The 12433-nt window shown below is 36.1% G+C and overlaps 5 protein-coding genes across 5 annotated transcripts; 3 read left to right on the top strand and 2 right to left on the bottom strand.

Moving 5' to 3' along the window:
- Positions 1-190: 190 nt before the first annotated feature.
- On the top strand, positions 191-2135 carry RHIMIDRAFT_30676 (uncharacterized protein). Its single transcript, XM_023614508.1, has 4 exons — positions 191-752; positions 832-1515; positions 1569-2018; positions 2067-2135. The coding sequence occupies exons 1-3, from the start codon at positions 258-260 to the stop codon at positions 1875-1877; spliced, it is 1488 nt and encodes a 495-aa protein (XP_023464200.1). The 5' UTR covers positions 191-257; the 3' UTR covers positions 1878-2018; positions 2067-2135.
- RHIMIDRAFT_205275 (uncharacterized protein) lies at positions 1850-3026 on the top strand (the record flags this gene model as incomplete). The annotated part of the gene is made up of 4 exons (XM_023606818.1): positions 1850-2018; positions 2067-2198; positions 2247-2471; positions 2527-3026. Coding segments are annotated over 4 exons (1026 nt in total), but the record flags the coding sequence as incomplete, so codon positions are not given.
- Positions 3027-5409: 2383 nt separating this feature from the next.
- RHIMIDRAFT_30666 (uncharacterized protein) lies at positions 5410-6563 on the top strand. Its single transcript, XM_023614506.1, has 2 exons — positions 5410-5914; positions 5981-6563. The coding sequence occupies exons 1-2, from the start codon at positions 5447-5449 to the stop codon at positions 6479-6481; spliced, it is 969 nt and encodes a 322-aa protein (XP_023464198.1). The 5' UTR covers positions 5410-5446; the 3' UTR covers positions 6482-6563.
- Positions 6564-6607: 44 nt separating this feature from the next.
- On the bottom strand, positions 6608-8574 carry RHIMIDRAFT_30653 (P-loop containing nucleoside triphosphate hydrolase protein). The gene is made up of 3 exons (XM_023614499.1): positions 7940-8574; positions 7641-7879; positions 6608-7585 (listed from the first exon to the last, which is right to left on the bottom strand). Exons 1-3 carry the CDS (start codon positions 8118-8120, stop codon positions 6629-6631), a joined length of 1377 nt encoding a protein of 458 aa, XP_023464197.1. The 5' UTR covers positions 8121-8574; the 3' UTR covers positions 6608-6628.
- Positions 8575-10217: 1643 nt separating this feature from the next.
- RHIMIDRAFT_259064 (uncharacterized protein) lies at positions 10218-10833 on the bottom strand. Its single transcript, XM_023611380.1, has one exon. It carries the CDS (start codon positions 10650-10652, stop codon positions 10452-10454), a length of 201 nt encoding a protein of 66 aa, XP_023464196.1. The 5' UTR covers positions 10653-10833; the 3' UTR covers positions 10218-10451.
- Positions 10834-12433: the final 1600 nt, after the last annotated feature.

Here is a 12433-nt window from a genome sequence, read left to right as displayed (position 1 = left end):
ATCTTTATTAAGAAATGTTTTGATTTATTAAAATGATATTGATTTACTAACCTGTGTCACTTTAAAAAGAAGACATTGACATCGTCACAATAGTTAAAAAAGGTTGTTGCTTTTTGGCTATCGGGGTTTTGTGATCTATTTATTGGGGGTGTCTACTTTCACTGTAACCTTCTTTCTCTCTCTTTGTTTTTTTTTTTGTTTTTTTTTTCTCTCTCTTTATTTTAAAAGTTCTAGACTTTGTAGTTGTTCTATGCTACATGACTTCAAAAAGACACTCACAGGACAATAGTTCTACTGAAGATTGTAGATGCACCAAACGAGATGATGAGTCTATTTGTTCTACTTTATCAGCGACCAGTTCTGTATTCAGTACATCAAGTAAACTAAGTAAATTACCAGGTGCAGTCAAGTCTTCAGTCAAACAACTATTTACTGGGCGAGAAGAAAGGAGGAGCTCTACTTCTACGTCCTTTGCTTCTCGTCTAAAAAGACACACACCGACTTTAATATTTCGGAAAAGTGAGCAATATAAACAACAACAACAACAACCAACAAATAGCAGTAATGGTAACTTAAAGTCAAAAAGAAGGAACAGTATCATTCAGATCAGCCATCGATTCAATATGTCACGTCAACATGCAGGACATGATGATACAGAGGATATAATTGAATACTATAGGGATGAACAAAAGAAGCCACAGAGACAACAGCAACAACAACAACAATCACGGCAGAGAGAAAAATCATGCCAAGTAATAAGCGCATTAATATAATGCACGGGGAAATAGAAAGGGGGAATGATTAATCTTTTTTTTTTCTTTTCTTTTGTAGGATAATAAAGCACCTATGCTGCATCAATTGGCGCATAAAGAATTATTAGAAATGCCACTACTAAAAGGGCTTGTTACAACTACCTTGACTACGCTTCATACAAGATTAATTAATGAATGCGATCGTACATTGTCTATGGTGTTGTTGGCAGCAAACAACAACCATGCGATTTATTTCCCACAAGAACAGCTGCTATCCATCATACTTGATCTTTATAAAATGACAGAAATGGTTCATTGGGATCAACAAGAAAAACTGAAAAGAGAGGTCAAATATAATATTCAGTTACTTGAAAGACAAGCTCAAGAGGAGGTGGGATGTGATGATACGATTGCTACAGTTAAAGAAATGATTAATACAATGAAGCAAATCATGAATCAGTGCATATGTCAATATTATAAAGTGGCTGAAAGAGCAATGGTGATACCCTGTAAAGGATATAGAATAGAAGGAAAAAATAGATATGGTATCACCATAGATCAACCCTCGTCCAAAACCATGACAATTTCAGAACAAGTGGAACACATGGATAAAGATGCTTATTGGTATAGAGACTACTTTATGGGCAATGCAAACACTTGCCACTTTTTTGGTTATAAAGAGGGAGATCCACTGCTTATTTCTGCTATTGTAGAACATATCGATGACAAAAAGCAATACCGTATTATCTATAGAAGCAAACAAGTAATCATTTTTATTACATGTGTATATATGTGTGTATATTAATATAAACATAGAACCCAGATCAAAGAAAAGTGATTGTGGACTCGTTCCTATTAAATGCCCCTTTATTATCCACTGGTGATACCAAGAATAATGACTATATACCCGATACAACCTGGAAAACAATTATTGAAACTACTTTCAATATACCCTTTCATTCTTTCAAAAAGATGTCTAATGAACTCATGATATCCAGTGGCTTAGAAGAAGAATTACTCAAACTAGATGAATACTCTGTAAGTTGCGTGTGTATATTTGTTGCTAAGTTACTAAATGTATATTTTTATAGTTGCACAAGAGATATAAATTTGGTGTACTCTTAATTAAAGAAGGACAAACAAAAGAGGAAGAGTGGTTTGCAAACGAACATGACTGTCCTGCCTTTGAAGAATTCTTGAATATCATTGGCAAGAAAATCAAATTAAAAGGATACAACGGCTGGGCTGCCGGTTTGGATAGAAAAGGTAAGTTATAGGATACACAGTTTGATTACAATTTATTTATAAATAAAGGCGGCGATTCTGGTGAATATACTTATACAAACACTTGGTATGAGCATGTGCTTGCCTATCATGTGTCTTCTTTAATCCCTTCACGACCTGGTGATAAACAACAAGTTCAACGAAAGAGACATATTGGCAACGGTAACTATATAACTTATAGAAAGAGGCGTTAAACTCATGTCCATTTAGATATTGTCTGCATCATCTTTGTCGAAGGCAATCAACCGTTTAACCCAACTGCTATCAAGTCACAATTTTTGCATGTATTTATTGTGGTTCATCAAGAAATATGGGCAAGCAAGAAAGTATGGAGGGTAGAGGTTGTTACTGTAGAAGATGTCCCCAGTTTTGGTCCATCATTACCTGATGTATTTGATAATGAACAAGATTTATCCAACTTTATCTTGGCTAAACGTAAGGGAAAAAAGAAAACGAGAGCATAGCTTTTTCATTGACACATTTAATCTAGTGATCAATGCTGAATATGCTGCACTCAAATCACCCAAGTTTTCACACCCTATGGCTCGCGCAAGGGAAGGCATATTTTCAAACATTGTTGATAAAGGATGGAAAATATTGGAAGAAATGGATAGAACATCAACTGTGACAGCAATAGCAACAAGTAATGTGAGTTCAGATACAAGTGGAAGCAGTATCACGACAACAACAAGTACAAACAGCACTATCAGCACCGCTAGTACAAGTAATAAAAAGAAATTTCATGTAAAAACAGCATCAACTAGCTCCTCCATAAGTACAATACATAGCATTAAACATATACCATCGGAATCATGTATACCATCACCGACTAGATCTAGCTTGTTGCCACTTTCTGAAAAATCAAACCAAGAACAACAATCATCCCAACAACCACAGCAGCATAGGAAAGTGAAAGAAGGTAAGTTTGTAAAAGTGTCAAAGAACAGAAAAAATAAAGCTAATAACCAATGTGTATTTAATAGTTGGTAAAAAGAAGAGTCAGTCAGAACTTGACGGTCATCAACAGCACAGCTTCAAGCAGCGCCTGTTCACTTCTTTTCCTGGGTTAAAAAAATCACCAAGCAATAAAGAGTAGCATCACTTTGTGTAGTAGACTGTAAGCATTTGCTTATGCACTCTTTAAGTACGTATTTCGTCCTCAACGTATACTACTGAACGAGTAGGACTGTCCTTTATCAAAACAGAAACTTGGTCAAGTTGAACAATAGAAGTGTTGTGTACTAGAAAGCATTTTTTTTTCTATATCAGCTTGTCTACCACTCCCCTTTTCTTTTCTCCTCGTTTAGAACTTTCTGTGATGAGGCTTTCTCTCCGCTCATCCCCTTTGATTCATTGAGAAAGTAACCACAGCTTGAAGGGGGAGGTAGACTAATACAATAACAGTGCATAAAATGACATTTTATGTACTTTGCTTGATAATTGGTGTTAAAATGCAAGTGTAGCATATAACTACAATCTTTGTTCACATAAACAAAGGAAAGATCTTGATAGATGTAAGATAGGACACTTGAATCATGAGAGACAACGCTTTTGAAAACACTCATGAAAGATGTGCATATTGCATTATAAAATATTCTTTTATGCATATACAGTCTGTCATAGTGTGCCCTATGACACTACCTGCGCGTTTTTATGAACTCCCTTTCCCCCCTTTTTTGATAAGTGAAAATAAAAGAGGCATCCTTGAAGGGTAGTTTAGAGTATAGGCTAGGCGTCGCGGTGATTGTTGCTGTAGACAGACGTAGATTCAGTTTACTTAAGGGGCGAGCTTATCAAGCTCTGCAACACTTGCTAAAAAAGGATTTATATGATTGACGCTGATCTCAGGAAAAATTTTATATTTAGCGCACATCTCAAGAAAAGGTATTGTGGTCAGAGCTAACTAGAGTAACTTGACTAGCTTATTATAAGCCCAGCATCTAGCATTCACCTATCATGCATACTTGAGAATAGGATCCAAAGATGTGCATCATGTCATCCATAGCATAGCAAGGCCGAACAGTATAGAGCAGCATTGACAACAATTTAAAGCAGTGGATGGCCATATCTTGTAATACACAGCATAATCATCTGATTGTTTCTAGTAAGATGACACATAAACCTAAAAACAACAAAATCTCATAACTTGAAACAGATGAACGCACTATCTTGTACATCTCATTTAGTGAATAATATCAAAATTGTGCATACAGACTTGCACCAAACTTGACGCTCTGTGACATCTTATAATTGACAACATCCTTATCAACATTGATACATTCTGCATTCGATCATATTAAAAAGGAATGCAAGGAAGAAGTCCCCTTTTTAAAGATTTCTTAAAGAAATTTCTCGCTCTGGTGCGAAGATTGAATTCTTGGTTTTGGCTAAATTTAAAAGTTGTACTACTCAAAGTATAGAAAGATGGTAAATACAATGGTTAATAAGACACGGGCTATACTTTGCATAAATTAACCCTTTAAACCCAATGTATTTTAGTCCATTTCTGTCATCATTTATGGTTGATCCCTATCTCTTTTCCAATAATTCCAGTGGCGAAAATAACAATAGTAGATCAGATGAAGCCATGATAAAGATCAAACAATTAAGAAAAGAGCATGACTTGGCTCATGATGATGCTAAAGTTCCTGGATCTGACAGCCATGATCTTGAACTCATGATTACATACAAAATATTTGTTGTAAGTGTCACCTTGGTTACAGCAAAAGGAACGTATCCATAGTATTTCTATTTACGTCATTGGAATTTAACAATATTTATGCCCTTACAGGAATTGTAAAGATGAATTGCCATCGATCTATATGTTTAGTAAATTCATTAGTCTGGAAAACACTTTGTTGCTATGCTCCGAGAAATTCATTGAAAGATTGTTGTCGCTATGCTTCCATATGATCATAGCATAGTTTTAGATATACTTATAGAATCAGGAGCTGAACATATTTATGTTGAACTTTCACTGGTTTCTGAAGCCGAAAGAAAAAGATATGCTCCCCAGTAATGTAACCAGCAGTAAAACAACTGTGTGTCTCGTTCGTTCTCATCATTGTGGTTGCTATGTTCATTTTTTTATTCAAGATTTCAGTTACTGTTTCTATAGTAATAACTATCTATATTACCTGATGACCTCTTCATCAGTGGAAAAAAGGCCTTTACCTAGTATCTTATCATCAATGACCACATACTGTAAGGAAAATATCAGAATAGGCAAAAACAAATTTCAAAGTACGCGCAAATGTAATGGAAGAGCCCAGTAAAATGCTGTACGATTATGGTTATATTAAGATTTTATGAAATGCTTCCCTAGTTTACCGCCTTTTTTCCTTATCCCCTTTTGTTTCGTTTTTCTTTTCCCATTTTTTGTTTGAAAGTGTAATTATATCTTTATATATATGGAATCATTGATAGATGTGATGGAACAATACACCAAGAGTCCTATACCCAATGCTGCCTCTATTGCAGTAGCAGCAGCGGCAGCGGCAGCGGCAGCGACATCAACTACTAACACAGCAGCGCCACTAGCCTACTATGACAACAACTACCAGCAATTTCCTTCTTTTGCACAGTTTGATGCTATTATCAACGACTACTTGCAAAACTTGTCAACGAAAAAGAGAGACAAAGCACTGGTCGATAGTCATCGTTATTCGATGATATTGCAAGTCCTTAAAGACCCAAGAAATACATCCATTTCTACAGCTCAATTTCGATTTTGGGTCAAAAAGATGTTTCGACTAACCAACCATGATATTGTCTGCCATGATAACAAACCGGTAGCCACACGAGAAAATATTTACAGCATTTTGGTTAGAGCTCACAAAGAGGCACACCATGGTGGGAGGGACAAGACATCGGCGTTGGTAAAAATATGTGGAGAAGAATGTTTTACTGTGCTTGTATATTCAAACATCCCTTTCATATCTTAGGTTCGTAGACAATATTCCTGGATTCCAAAAGAACTTATCGCTCGGTTCGTCCGTCACTGCCCTTACTGTATCTCAAGAAGGAATGGAAGCACGCAAGATAATACGAGTAGCGCCAGTAGCAACAGTAGCAGCAACAATAGTAGTAGTAGTAATTTACCAAAAACACCACCATCTATTTATAATAACAGCTGGAGCCATCATTCTGCTACTGCCGCAGCAGCAGCCGTAGTGGCTTCCTCATTTATTGCCGCTAATAACAATAATAACATCTCATCATTTGATACTACAACAAGATTTTATTTTCCTAAACAAGAACATGATATCATGGACACCGCTCTGTGCTCTTCTCCACAATATAGCTTTATATCACCAAAAGATCAGCGTGATTCAACACATAGTTGTGCAGCAGCGGCAGCTATTGTTGCAGCAGCAGCTATGGCGGCTATTAAATCAAATCATTCAAATTCTTCCCTTTCTATATCTTCATCTTCTACAATATAGATTAAATTTATTTATAAAATAAGATGGTACATAAATAAAACAAAACCACAGACACACACACACACAAAAACAAATACATATAAATAGAGACAAAACAGAGCCTTTTTTAGTTATGTACAGAATGAGCTTTTTTATTTTTTAATATGTTCATTTTTCATTTTCGACATTATTATCTTTTTCGGGTATCTTTTCCTTTTTACTATCTACATTTCTACTTTCTTTATATTCAAGGGCTTGTTGTCTATCCTTTTTAACGGTTTCTAAAAATGCTGGAACTGCGTCTAATAAATAGCTATAATCTTGTTGTTCTCTTTCATCTTCTTCTTTATCCATCACATTCATAATGAAAAAGTTCTGGAGCTCAGCTGGAGTTACAGTCAGGTCAGGAATCATATCTGTAAAGGCATCTGCTAAAGCTACAAGTTTTTCGGGAGGTCCTTTTTTCTTTTCTGTCTCATCATCCAAAATGCGGGTATTATCCTCATCCTCATCATACAAGAATCGCCAAAACATTTTACGAATTTGTTCTTTATCCGCATATCCCAATTCCATCTTCATATCAATTCGGCCAGGACGTAACAAGGCAGGTTGAATACGCGATATATCATTACATGTCATAAACACCATGGATCCTTCTTGAGCAACGACACCATCGAGGGCATTAAGTAAACTGCTCATAGTAATCTTTGAGCTGACATTGCTCTCATCAGAAGAGGGGTCCTTGATGACGCAGTGATCAATATCTTCCATAATCAATATACTGTTTCGGGGGATTTCTTGCATCAAGACATTAAACTTTTCATCATCCATAGATCCCGAAAGACTGACAATAGCCACATTCATGTTTACTTTACTAGCAACCGATTGAACCAGGGATGTTTTTCCTGTACCAGGAGGGCCATAGAGAAGATAACCACGACGATAAGGAATACCGCGATTGGTGTACCAGCGTTCACGTCGACGAAATGTTTGAATGTCTTTGAGAATACGTTCCTTTTGGCCGGCCTTCAAGATGACAGATTCAAAAGATCGAAGTTCCTTAGATCCCACAGACTGCCATTCGAATCCTTCGTATCTTGTATGTACGCATTTATAAATGGTCAACTAAAGGATTTCATCAACAATCATCTCTTTGTGCTCTTTTTCTCTCTCAAGTTACCTTTCCGTTTTGTCTTTCATAGTGCATATCAATCCATTCTTGAATCAAAGATTGAAGCAACTTCAGATCTTGCCCACGCATGCTGATTTCGATGCAAGGGTTAGAGTTCATGGCACCCAAAAGATCCCGGATGTTGTTTGAATAGTAGTGCTCGTTCTGTCCTTGAGTGCCACCGTTTTTTTTCTTTGTCACCCAAAGTTTGTATCCCTTATATATAATTTCGTGTTTAACTTCATCCACTACAGCATATCATTCAGTATCAAGTTCCATATTGCACACATCTCATAAACAATACTTACAAGGGTAGAGTGTCAATTTGGGAGGAGGGTTAGGTCCTTGCATATCATTGGCGTCTTCATCATCAATGCATCGGGCTTCTACGTTACGCAAGTCGTGAATTTGGCTTGTCTTGGATGCAACAAATTGTTGAATGGCATCATATCCTGTTTCATTCTTTCCAATCTGAATCGACACATACATCTTTTCTAATACTTTTGCTAGCGCCCAGTTGAACAAACTGCTGAACTGATATCCAACAATGGCTAAAGTAGAAAAGAATGCCCCTAAGTAACCCCGCTCATACCTCTTTTTCTTTAGTACTTACGAGCAAGATAAACGACAAAACCTAAAAAGACAACATCGCTACCAAAGTATCGCTTCAAAAGGTTCAATGCTCGTTCACCAACCAAATTTTGCCAAAATGCTTCATCAGACACCTTTTCCAACAAACATAATAGCTTATCAAAATAAGTATAGAGCTTTCGATTGATTTCGGTGTTTTCTTTTGTGAGCTGTAAAGGCATGAAAAAAAAAAAAAAAAAGAAATGTTGCTTAAAAAAAGAGAAAGAAAACAAGAAAAACTACTGATATTTAAATGATTAGGCACTATCACCGCAGCATCCGTTCTTTGTATATCGCGCAGTCTCTTGTTGCTATAAAAAGCTTAGAGCTGCGCCCTCTTTTTTTTGTTATTAATTAACACAATTTGAATTCCGTATAGAGTAAGAAGCTAAAAACCAAACTTCGTGGCGATGCTTTTGTCCGCCACGCTTCAGTCGGAGTAGCTGTCGCGTACGCCGACAAATAGCAAATATCCAAAAAATGAAAATTCATGTTTCTATGGCAACCGACTTCTTCAACATTCGCTAATAACGCTCTCAATTTGGTGAATTGAACAAGTTGCGCGATCAGTAGCTTTGATTGATTTGCTACAACCTTACTTTGCTCTTGCCCTCTTTCTTTATTCAAAAACTCATGCTTTGCCCATATTACTTGTTTTGTTTGTATACACCCTCTGGCGGTGCTTGAATAAGTTTTTCCTTTTACAAAAAAGAGTAACCTTGATTTAGGTTACATGTCTCTTTTATTTAATTCGCTCACCATTATTGCAACTATTTTGCAATATAGAAGCCACCGTTTACAGTCAAACAGTGTATTTTAGCTTGATGCGTCCGTTTATCCGATTGCCCCACCCAAGTCAATGTAATATAGGACTGAGGATAGGGTCAATAAAATTTTTTATGAGCTCTTGCTCTTCTACATTGCTGTCGATATTACGTCAAAGGGTGTAATCTTCATCGATATAAGAGTAGAAATACGACAACTCCCTTAACTGTGTCGAAAAGAGTTCTTTCGAAATGTTTAAAAGGCCACTTACACATTCAGAACAACATTCTTTTTAGGAATCCTTTATTAGTGGTTACTTCTGTATGCGCTATCTCCAACTTACTATAATATCTTTACTAAGGTTCAAAAGGAAAAGCTGATCGCACAAGCTTAGGCCCTTAATCAAACGACTGTTCCAAACATTGGTAAATAGATTACTCAGACAAATAGCGCTTACATATTCGCTGTACATAATAAGTATATTGCTCCATAAGCGCCCATATACAGTTAAACAATCTTTTATTAGACCCAAGTGGACATGTAGTATTTTTATACTGAAATTGTCCGGGCAAGTTCAACGAAGTGAGGTGTATAATGTGGTGGAGGGGGAAAGCACGCAGTCTAATGGGGATGGGTAGAGGGAGATAAACTAATCATTATAATTGGTAGGCTAAGGCTTGGTGGTGTTAGAGTTCATGCTTATTTCAGCCTGGGCGGGTACCGCAATTATTCATAATCTGTTTATCTCCAACGACCAACAATCGAGAACCGTAGAAAGCAGCATTAGAACCCTCAAGAGCAAGCTACTGGGAGCGGTTCCGTGGGATTCGAACTTTCATGAACAGTTATTTATTGTCTGTATTGCGTTTTCCACCTCATTTTCTAAAAGTATAATAATTAAACTTTATTACTGAAGGTTGCTCTACAATTGTAATATTATAAAAAAGATATGGAAAAAAAGACTGCGAATGGGTAAGAGAAAATGGGATGAGGAGGGACAAAGAAGAAAAAGAAATCAAACCAGAAAGTGGCAACGAAAAAATACTGTAAGAACTGTCAATACTTTTGTAAAAGAATTCATAAGTCGCTCTTCTCTTAACAGGACTTATATGGAGCGATGTTTTTTAGATGTATACCAATAAGAAACGAAATATTTATTAACAACAGAAAAAAAAAAAAAAGTATTTATATGGTTATGAATAAGGTGTAGAAAGAGGTTTTAATACTTTCAGAAATATAGCTGAAAGCTCCTATTATTCTTTAGAGAGGTGAGGTTCCCATTCCACCTCAGAAGTCCACGCTTCAGCTTTAAATTTACGATTATGGCTTCCTCTTTCTGTTATTTTCTTCATCTTGTTGCTTGTATCGCGCGAATAGTTTTTTATGTCTTCTTCAATTCTCTCTATTATATACTACAGAAACATATCAGAAATCGTAGGTCTTACAGTTTCTTTTGTCTTTTGTCTCGCTTACATCAACATGGCCAAATAGATTAAGAGTTTTATCAATACCTCTATCTCGAACTTTTTTAATATTTCTAGGATATTCAGCATCCATTACATTTTGTACAGAATAAATTTGCTTGTCGATCAATGATAAGACGTACAAAGATATATTTTGGCCCATTACTTGTAATATGGGTATATGTACATTGCTGACTTGACTGTGAGGTAAACAAATGAGTGTTTCGAGCAACGAATTTAAATGACACTTGGATGTTAATACTGATTTAAACTTGCCGCGATACAATTTTCCTCCAGTAGTAGTTTTGGTGTTAGCACATAGCAAACACTTGGTGCACTCAAAAATGCATTCAGAAATAAATTAATGCCTTTATCCGCTACCTATGATGTCGCCCAACGAAGCTTTTCAATATGTAGCGTCAAACTAAACATGAGTTTATGAAGCCACCATCTTGGATTGTTCCTTTTCAAGGAGAAAGAGATGAAAAAGAAATGTTGTTATTTTTTTATTCTAATTTTAAGTTGTCAGTTCTATCAGCAAAGAACCAAGATCAATCACGTGTAATTATGATAAATTCAAATTTTATATCAGAGAGAGTGAACTGGACAGCCTTAAGTTAGACAAAGGCTTTGGTAGTGTGAAGTTGCAAAGCAATGTCACAGTTAGCGCCCCAAGGAAGCGCCAATAGCACTAGCTTATTTTTGAGTGCATTTTCGAGTACACCAAGTGTTTGCCTAACACATTCACTCGTGACAGCTTCAATGGAACCTCTTTCAGTATTTACAACCATGCGTAAATCAAGCTTGTAATCCAGGTTCAAACGTTTGCTGTCGATAGAAAGGGCATCACTCCTGCTTAATAAAATTGTGATCAGTATGTACGAATAAATGTAATAATTTATATATTTTATCACTGTACAAATACATGTATTTTTTCACCAAAGTAGGATTCAAGTATTGGGCTCCAGTATTTTGTAATTGTCAACATTTCAGAACACTTTAAAAAATATTCATCTGCGAGCATATGGTCTTTGAAGGCATGGTGTTGAATACTGTTATAACCTCTGTTTCTTACAGTTACCACTTACATATGTCTGTATATATCCTTGACTGCCCTCTCTTTGGTGCCATTTGTTATTTGGACGTCAATAGTGTTATAAATATTAACTATATTTCCAGTGCATAACTATCGAAGATAACACATTTAACGATGCATTATTGGTTTAGCTTACATGGTAATCACTGACCCTTTTGACCATTTCGTTGAACCTATTGCTCCTATTTGTAAGGTTGCCAAGACCAGGCAACTTGTATGGGTATTTTTTATTAGGAAGATTCTGATATGTAGACCATCTAATTGTGCTGGTTGAGAATTGCTGGTGGCTGCTTCGCTCATATACAACTTGAATCAATCAAATACAAGCTTTTCTGTATACCGAAGTATAATCAAGAGGCTTCAGCTACCAGAGAATGAGACTTTTGATCTCTTCACTCATGCTGATTTGAACTTCGTTGATGCTATAGGAAGTCACTTGTAAGAATGAAGGATCTATGTATTTTGAGTTGGCTAATAACCGCCTCACTCGAAGAGCACATATCGTGGTGAAGCTGCCTATCACATTCTCTCAGCTCAAATTTTTCTTCAACCAAACAGAACTACTTTTCATTTGAAAAAGCCCCTCATTGATAGTATCAACAGTGTATAAGTTTTAATATGTTAATCCTGGCTCTCTATACATATATAAATATCTACTTTTTTTTTTTTTTTTTTTTTTTTTTTTTTTTTTTCAAACAGGTTCACACAATAAAGGTGGTCAGTCTTCGATTATAGAAGAGAGAGCCTAGATTTGTATGTAGATCATTTATTTCTATATTTGTGTGGGGAAACCCACCTTTTTTGGATAGGCGGTCACTGAAAAAGTCCTCTTTTCCTGTTGTTTTTTT

The sequence above is a fragment of the Rhizopus microsporus genome, assembly GCF_002708625.1.
Source record: "Rhizopus microsporus ATCC 52813 unplaced genomic scaffold scaffold_13, whole genome shotgun sequence".
NCBI classification, from domain to species: domain Eukaryota; kingdom Fungi; phylum Mucoromycota; class Mucoromycetes; order Mucorales; family Rhizopodaceae; genus Rhizopus; species Rhizopus microsporus.
Note: the sequence above shows the minus strand (reverse complement) of the source record. Positions and strands in the feature narration are given on the sequence as shown.